Here is an 8,444-nt window from a genome sequence, read left to right on the forward strand (position 1 = left end):
AATATTTAGAAATTGATGTGGTTCAAATTTTAGATCGAGATTCAATGTGTCCTCTCATACTTAAGTATATCCTTGTGTATATCCATGCACCCATTGTAGTCTCTCAGTAGATCCTGGTTTTTTCAATATTTTGTTTTGCTGCTTGGCAAATACAAAATAGACTGAAACATAATATAGATGAGCAGAGGACCTTGGGATCCATTCATACACAAAATTTCAACCTCACCTGAACTACGTGTGATTCTACTTCTGATCGAGGGTGTGCCAAGTCCCCACCCTCTCCATGAGTTGCCTTTATTTTTCCCAAAAACCCATCCTCATGTTAAATGCAATCAGGAGACTGTTTTATAGACAATTCTATATGTCAACTCCTCCCTAATGATATGTTTATTTTTTTCATATACTCAAGATATAGGAGAAAGATATGTTTCCTTATAGAAATAAAAAAAGAAGAGTGAAAGGAAGGGTTAAACTTACCAAAAAAAAATTATATATAAACATAGAACAAAACATTTAAACAAATCTTCCATAGACTATACACACCTTGATATCAATCTGACCATGATACCTCATTTGATCCATATTTTTTTAATACATCAACTCATTTCATATTTAGAATTTAGACAGAAATTTGCTTTACTGATGATATATGATATATATTTGTCATCGTTACTGAAATTAGAAAGTTTCCAAATTTTCTATTCTGACATGCGGATGTCCTTCATCCTTGGTTGGTGTTTCCTGTCCAGTTTCTTTTTCTAAAACAGTTAAACTATTCACTTTGTTGATAAACAGGAACACATACTACTTGAACAATATATTTTTTTTAATGGGGTGTGTGTGTGTGTGCTTTGGGGGGGGGGGGGGTGGATAAGAAAATTTTCATTCATGCATCTTTTGAGTGAATACTTCTACATTGCTGGACTTCAATATCTGCATAAAATAAGGTCTTGTGTTTCACTATGGTGTTTACAAAGTGGACAGAGCAAGGAGAGTTTAACCACTACTAGTTAACCCAAAAATTCAATCACTAGGATGGTAATTGCAAATTTAAGTTTGTAACCCAGACCTGCAAGATCTACCAAGATAAAATTAATATAGATTCACTCAAACAGCACTGCATTTCCTTGGGCAGCTGGAAGCTCTTGGCTGACCTATTTTTCTTGGGAGGAGAAAAGAAAAACTACCCAGAGAAGGTGATTTGGGTCAATTTTCAAAAATCTGCATCTCAATTCCCAATTTCCAAGAAGATTTTTATGCACTTTTGGGAAACTTAGAGGGAGCTAAAAGAGTAAAAGCATTCCTGGAGGGAGACAAGAATATAAGACTCACCTGCACACACCAATGTGGATACCACCCAGTGCAGTCCAAAAGAGTTCATAGTTTCATATAGATTGTGTTCCAAATATCTTAATAGAAGTATATATCCTCCTCATGTGTATCCAATATCCTCTGTTCCATTTCCAGCTTCTGAGTGATCTATTGGCTGGGGCCTATGGCCTTAGCCATGGACTGTTGGCCCACCTGTAAGTCTGTAGTTACTCAATGAGAAAAACAGCAACATTTTACTTAACATAGCTATATATAACCATGTAGAGGATCACAGAACAATTAATGCAGTCAAGACTACCTGATTAGGCTTAGGAAGACCTTATTTTGGGCAGTGGAAAGTTTCAATGGGCCTTGGGCTACTTGTTTATGAGTTAATCTAGTTAACGAGCCTTAATTATAAGCCCATAAAGTGGGGGTGAGGTCTGAGTACGAGATTAGTAAGAGTAAATGTCTTATTTGCTAAGCTATAATAGTTTTAGATTTCTACCAAAAACAAAAAAGTTTTAGATAGGATACTTATTAGCTAGCATAGAATCTTGACTTGAGTTTGTTTAGCTAATTAAGTGAGAGAGTGATTATGAGTAGTGGGTGAGCCTTGCAGCGGTTAAGTTGCACTATTGCAACCTGTTGGTTGCGGGTTTGAAACTTGGAAACAGCCTCTCCTGCAAAGCAGAGGGTAAGGCTGCTTACATTTGCCCCTCCCAGAACCTGCAGTAGCGGGAGCCTTGTGCACAGGTTGCTCTTTTTTTTAGAGTGATTATGAGTCTTTTTATGAGTCTAGTTAGCAATTTCAAGAGGCTATAGTATGTAATCAGGCCCATTGATTAAGCATGACTTGAGTAAAGAAATTTTGAGTTTTTCTTCAGAGTTTTGGCATTATTGTGTTGTGCCAATGGGGGTGAAGGCTGTTCTTCTAACCAGCTACTTTCTTCTTCTAAATTTGATCTCATTGCATTCAGGTTTGATTTCTTACTTAATTTTTTTTTTCTTCTTTCATTTTTTTTTGTTCAATCTCTATTTATCTTCTTTCTTCTCTTCTATAATAAATATTGATCTCATTATTCTGCTGAAAATTTGTTTCCAGTCTTCAAATCTAACTTCTGAATTCTGTTTACATCATGTTTAACCAATTTCTGAAATTCTGATCATCAATATCTACCTTATTTTCTCAGTTCTTGAACTCGGTTCGAAATATAACAACAACAACTCAGCCTTAGCCTAACTAAATGGGGTTAACTACATGGATCCTTGGAAAGACAAAAAGACAAATAAATATACTAGTAAAAGGAAAGAGCACAACAACATCGACAAAAACTCAGGGATAAGCATGATCTAATTTTTCAAGATTTTTTTCTTTCAATTCAATTGATAAGCATGATTAAACTACCTACTCGACCTATTCTGGGCTTAATCTGATTGTTAGATTCTAATGTATTTAATTTCTCCTGATGTACATTCATACCTATATTATTATTACTATCAATTTGCAGAGATTCTAGTTTGTACTGTGGTTCCAGCCTTTGAGGTCTCTAGATTCCATTCTAGAACTCTGAAGTCTGAACCACAGCGTATACATAGATGTTCTCTGCTTTTCCGGTCATTTGATGGAAAGCTCATCAATGTCACTTACACACAGACAACCACCAATATATGATTCGTTCCCACAGGCTCATGTAGTTTACCTAACACCATCAATGCCAACACCAATCACATGGCTGGGCTTCTCTGACAGAAATTAGACCACCATGCTGGAAATGAAAACAATCAATCTCTGAGAGTCCAGGTTGAGACAAACCTCCTACCAAACCAGTAATAGATCCTCTTTCCCCTGTAATTTCTTGAGCTTCCTCTTTGCATTAACCATGAGAATTATGCATCTACTCCAAAACAGAAGCCAAGGATAGTATGCTGTATGGGCAGGGATCACTACTGTTGTATTTGCCACCAATATTCATATCAGAATACTGTTGTTAAACACAAAATAAGCACAAGTTTTAGAGACATTGAACAGGAGGCTACATTCCTAGAAAGACTTTTAAGGTGATTATATTGCAAACCAGAAGGAGCAACAGTTGCATTTTTCCAATTATTCCAGCATGTGTTACCTGGACATTTTGAATTATGAGCCAGCCGTAAATTCATTTGACACTCCATGCATGCCAATGAAAATGCAAGAAATGGAAGCTTTGCCGCATCCAAGTTGTATCCTTTGCCATGTCTGGTTAACATGGATCCCAACCCTACACAAAAGAGAGAAGAGGGTGATAAGATTTTGTCACGAGCTTATCTCAAATCCCATTAGAAGAGACAATAAAAACAGCCAGAGACCAGGGGCTGGTCTGAACATGTACTGTGGTTTCCAGCAGTTGCAGCTGTATTCAGCTAAAACCACTCCTACATCCCTATTTAACAAGCAGAAAAAGTGTGAAATTCTCAGCAGTAAGTTACTCATGACCAAAAGAGATTCAATTGGAATAACAGTGAAGACTACTTGTTGTTTAAAGAACATCCAAACAGAGAACCACGGTGGAAGTGGAGGGTGAAGATGACCTTGTGGTACTACACAACTTGCGAAAATGGGACCTTCTCATCAAATGGCCGGAACCCAGTATAAGTCCTGGGAGGGGCAGAGGTCTAGTCTACCAAAAGGAGGACTGGAAGTGTCACATCATATTCATTACTCAAATAATTTGAGGGATTGACTATACAATACTGAGTCATGAATCTATGGAATCACTGTTACAGAAGGTGTTACCAAGAAACAAAGCTTCGGATAAAACTGCATTAAAGACCTCACTGAATCACCTAAGTGAACAAAGACACATGCATTACGCTCTTTTATCAACACAGTATATGTTCAGACACCACTGCCTATTTTCTCCCCCCTCTCCTTCACTCCTTTTCAATAGTAAACATGTGCAACTTTTACATTGCATATAGTTTCTATGGATGTCAAGAAGTTACTACCCACTATCGAAAGTCCAAACCCCATTAAAATAAGGCAATTTGACACATCATAGAAGCACAAATTGAATCAAGTCTCCACTTCTGACTCAATGCACATGAGAAGTCCAAAAATTGAATAATTGAAAACTCATGAGAACAATTCCAACTTCTTCAATCTTTTCTAAAACAGCCCATTATAGAGGGGTATTAGACCTCATCTATTTTCATCCACAATCCACTAAGGAGGAAAAAATAAGGGGAAAAAAGGATTAAATTCCACTCAGACTACAACTACTATCTGCATCCACCACCTACAGACAAAGGCAGGCCTCTCTTCATTACTACCACCTAGCCCCTTAACTGCAAGAAAATACTCAGTTCTCAAGTCTTCTACTGCAGCAAATATAAGCACTCTCGTTAAAGGTAACCATTAACAAATAACAATAGACTTAGATGAATAACTTGACTGAGTTTACAAGCCATACTTGGTTTTGCAGGGTAAAGGTACTATGCAATCATAAATTTGAAAATACCGAATGCGTAAGCCAATTCCCAAAATGCCTACTTGGACTCGTGCAGAGTTGACAGAACCAATTGAGTAGTGGAGAAGTCCACCAAAAGTTATTTGTGCCCTAAGAGATCCCAGATGACAAAAATATCTGACACATGAATGCTCTAGACAGGTCCCTCGCTATCCAAAGGCAGTAAAGTGGCGTCAAATTTTTTTTGGAATAGTACCCGAGTCAATATGCTGTTCATAACTGCATGAATGCAGCTATTCCCATACGACTTTCATGATTTCATGGCTTCAATGACAATAAAATTAATGATATTATGCTGAATAGAAATTCAGTTTTTATGAAGTTGTGTATCAGTCATGTCCACAGAAGACAGAAATCTGTTCTCTGAACTGCAGTTCAACGCTTCATGCGTCTCAAACTCTCGGCCGTTTACTTTGTGGTTCTGCACTCCTTTCTAAATCTTTAGTATTGTTAAGGAGCATGTGGCCTGGTTTCAAAACATCAGCTCAGCAGTTTCATACAAGTCAGGTCAATCAGCATCCTCCTTGAACCCATTTTCCCCTTTTTCCTGTTATTTGGAGGGAGAGGAGTAAGCTGGATTTGAACACACATGCAGACTTGCATTGTCACTGTTATTAGAGGTCCAAGCATTGGTAGTGAAGTATCCATCTATTGAACAAATTCTTTGTCTGAACATACAACTAACCAGTAACCGAAACAGAATTGGGGTTGATGATAACAAAAGCATCGAACAAATTCTTTGTCTGAACAGAGAAGCCCAACAAAAAATGCACACGAGCAGACATAAACATTAGAGGCACAATAGGGCATGCACCTTGGTGTAGCTAGGCCAAATGCAAGGAGATAAGGCCTGCATCTTGATAACACTGGAAGACAAATTTCAATATGGCATCACATGTCATAACTGCCATGGAAAGCTAAGCAACATAAACCATATATGTTTTCTTCATTTTAAGACATGAAAATCAATACAAGCACAAGCACCAGAAAGCCTCACTTATAGAAATAAATATACACACAATGTAAAAATTCTAATGAGTTAGATCAAACCTTGAACAGCATAATAGAACATATCCTTTTTCTTCCTTTAAGATAAATAAAAATTGAAATTCCAATGAATTAGATCATCAAATGCTGGACAGCATAGAATATATCCTTTTTCTTCCTTTAAGGTAAATGAAAATTGAAATTGACTATCCCCAAATACTATTGATAGAATTCATTCCTCTATCATTCAGTAAATTCTACATCTGAAATGTTAGCTGGCATTTAGACATTCTCTCCCACAAGCCCGCAAAAAGGAGATGCCCATGCCGCATCCTAGAAAGAGAACAACATATAGCACGTGGATAACATTGAATGTATACAAAAGTATCAGTTATCAGTCCCCTCAGAAGCTTTTACAGCAAAAGGATCATGAGTTGGACCAACTTCTTGCCCAATGTGACGTTGCACCAGCCGCTGTAGATCTGCCATGACCTTGTGTTCGCGTTTTGCCTTCTCCTCATAGTTAAACATTGCCAAAGCCCGCTTGTCTTCAGCACTGTACACCTGGTTTTCTTTTCGGATACGAATTGCATTCATTCTCTGATGCCTACTACCACTCATCACATAACCAAGACCCTCAAACTTCTGAATCTCGTCAGCAGAAAGACCCACTTCTCCTCTGCGAGGAATACGCTTTCCTTGCTGCACATACTGAGCAATAGCATCACCCTCACCAGGCCTAAGAGCACCTCCATAGCTAATATGCCCTTCAGCCCTTGGAAGAGGAACAGGTCCCACAATAGGTTCGCTGTCCAAAGCAGATTTCTTCTGAGACTCAAACAACTCCTTGAAACTCAGGGCCTCCGTATTAATCTCAGCATTCTTTGTGTCATCAGTCATAGCGATGCTTTTCGCATCAACTTCGGAGTCAGAAGAGCCCTCAGTTGAACTCTCACTCCCTGATTCAGTGTGCCCCTTTTTGTTGCTTCTTTTCGTACGGGAAGAGGAACTGCCGAGCTTCTGCTTCTTGGATATGGCGTCCTCATCAGAGGACGGGCTTGTATCAGATACCTCTCCACTTCCACTCTCCTCAGTTGGGCTCTCATCAGAATCAATATCTCTACTGTTTCTGCTTCTCCTTGTTCTCTTGCTGCTACGTCTACTCCTATTATTCCCTTGCCTACTATGCGTTCTTCCAGATTTCTTCCTACCTTTCGTGTCTTCTTCACTTGAATAATAAGAAGTCTCTGACACGCTTACTTCTTCATTTGATTCAGTATCAACGGATGATTTTCTACTTCTGCGCCTCCTAGAACCTGACGATTTACTCTTCCGCCCATCACTCCGTCGGCTTCTAACCTTCCTCCTAGACCGGGAATCATCCGTGTCCGACAAACTTTTTCCCGAGTCTTCAGATTCGGAATCAACACGACGGCGACCAGTTCCGTTCTCCTGCCGATCTTCCCCTTTCGAATCACCCTTTTGGTTGTCCTTTTCTGCAACTTCCTTGGCTTCATCCAGAGGCTCAGAGCGAATCCTTACACCGGGAGGAGGACTAGGGGTGGAATTCCAAATACATTTCTTCAGGCTCTTCCTCAGTTTCTGGCGTCTAAGCCTGCGGTGCTCTTCGTAGCTCAACCCCTTCAATTCCTCATCAGATTCGGAGTTGTCGCGGTATACATTTCCATTAGACTTAGGGCTTCTCCTATGGTTGTAATGGTATCCATTTGAGTCCGGTCGATCACGACGGAGATCTGATTCGTAACGAGATCTTTCGTAACCGTTGACAGGGCTGCGAGTCAGACTACAACAACGACTACGAATACGGCTAGGGCTAGGGCTAGGGCTACGATGACGACGACGAAGATGATCGTCGGAAGAGTATGAAGGAGATGGCGACCTACCTGATACCGGAGAGTAACAGCCGTTTTCTCGATCCTCGCAACGACATCCTTCGGGGATTTCCACCGTTGACGAGAGTTTCCGGTCACGGCTTCGCGGGTAATGGCGGTTCTGCAAATCTCTCTCTCTACTCGCCATCATGAACGGTCACGGCTTCGCGGGTAATCGCTGTTCTGCAAATCTCTCTCTCTCTACTCACCATCATGAATCACCGCTTCACAGTTCGAGTTGAGAGGTTTCAAGACACCTCTCACACACACCGCATTTTGGAAGATGATACGATAATAACGAAGTAAGGAGGCGGCGCGCGAAACAAGCGCAACCACACGCGGCCACGCTCCACCTCCCTCCGGTCCTTCCTTTATTTGCTACCTTGTTTAACGTTGGACAAGGTCTCGCTGTAATTATCCACCACTTGTAAAACTTTCCACGTGGACCGGTGATTTGGCAGTATAACCATCAGAAAATTAAAAGGAGGTATGATGTAGGGAAAATTACATGATCAGCTATTTTGCGTTTTCATTTACAAAACTGTCCACCCTATGTTTGAGTTAACAAAAATAGACAAAAACAAATTAAGGTTTATAAAATTGGACAAAATAGTGTCTCCCCCTCCCGCACTTACTTTTTTAGACATTTTTACCCTTGTCATTGCCTTCTCACTCAGGCATCCTCTGTTCCCTGCAACCCTATCCTTGTCCCAGCTATCACCATTCTCTGCTACCCCAAGTAACA

The 8,444-nt window shown here is 39.9% G+C and overlaps 1 protein-coding gene across 1 annotated transcript; it reads right to left on the minus strand.

The window, feature by feature from the left end:
• Nucleotides 1-6,126: 6,126 nt before the first annotated feature.
• Nucleotides 6,127-7,847, minus strand: LOC122648890 (NF-kappa-B-activating protein-like). The gene has a single exon (XM_043842190.1). It carries the CDS (start codon nucleotides 7,845-7,847, stop codon nucleotides 6,195-6,197), a length of 1,653 nt encoding a protein of 550 aa, XP_043698125.1. The 3' UTR covers nucleotides 6,127-6,194.
• Nucleotides 7,848-8,444: the final 597 nt, after the last annotated feature.

The sequence above is a fragment of the Telopea speciosissima genome, chromosome 1 (genome assembly GCF_018873765.1).
Source record: "Telopea speciosissima isolate NSW1024214 ecotype Mountain lineage chromosome 1, Tspe_v1, whole genome shotgun sequence".
Classification (NCBI taxonomy): Eukaryota; Viridiplantae; Streptophyta; class Magnoliopsida; order Proteales; family Proteaceae; genus Telopea; species Telopea speciosissima.

Excerpts from the sequence above, each read along its gene's own strand:
- LOC122648890 (XM_043842190.1), bottom strand. The coding sequence starts at position 7,847 with ATGGCGAGTAGAGAGAGAGATTTGCAGAACCGCCATTACCCGCGAAGC.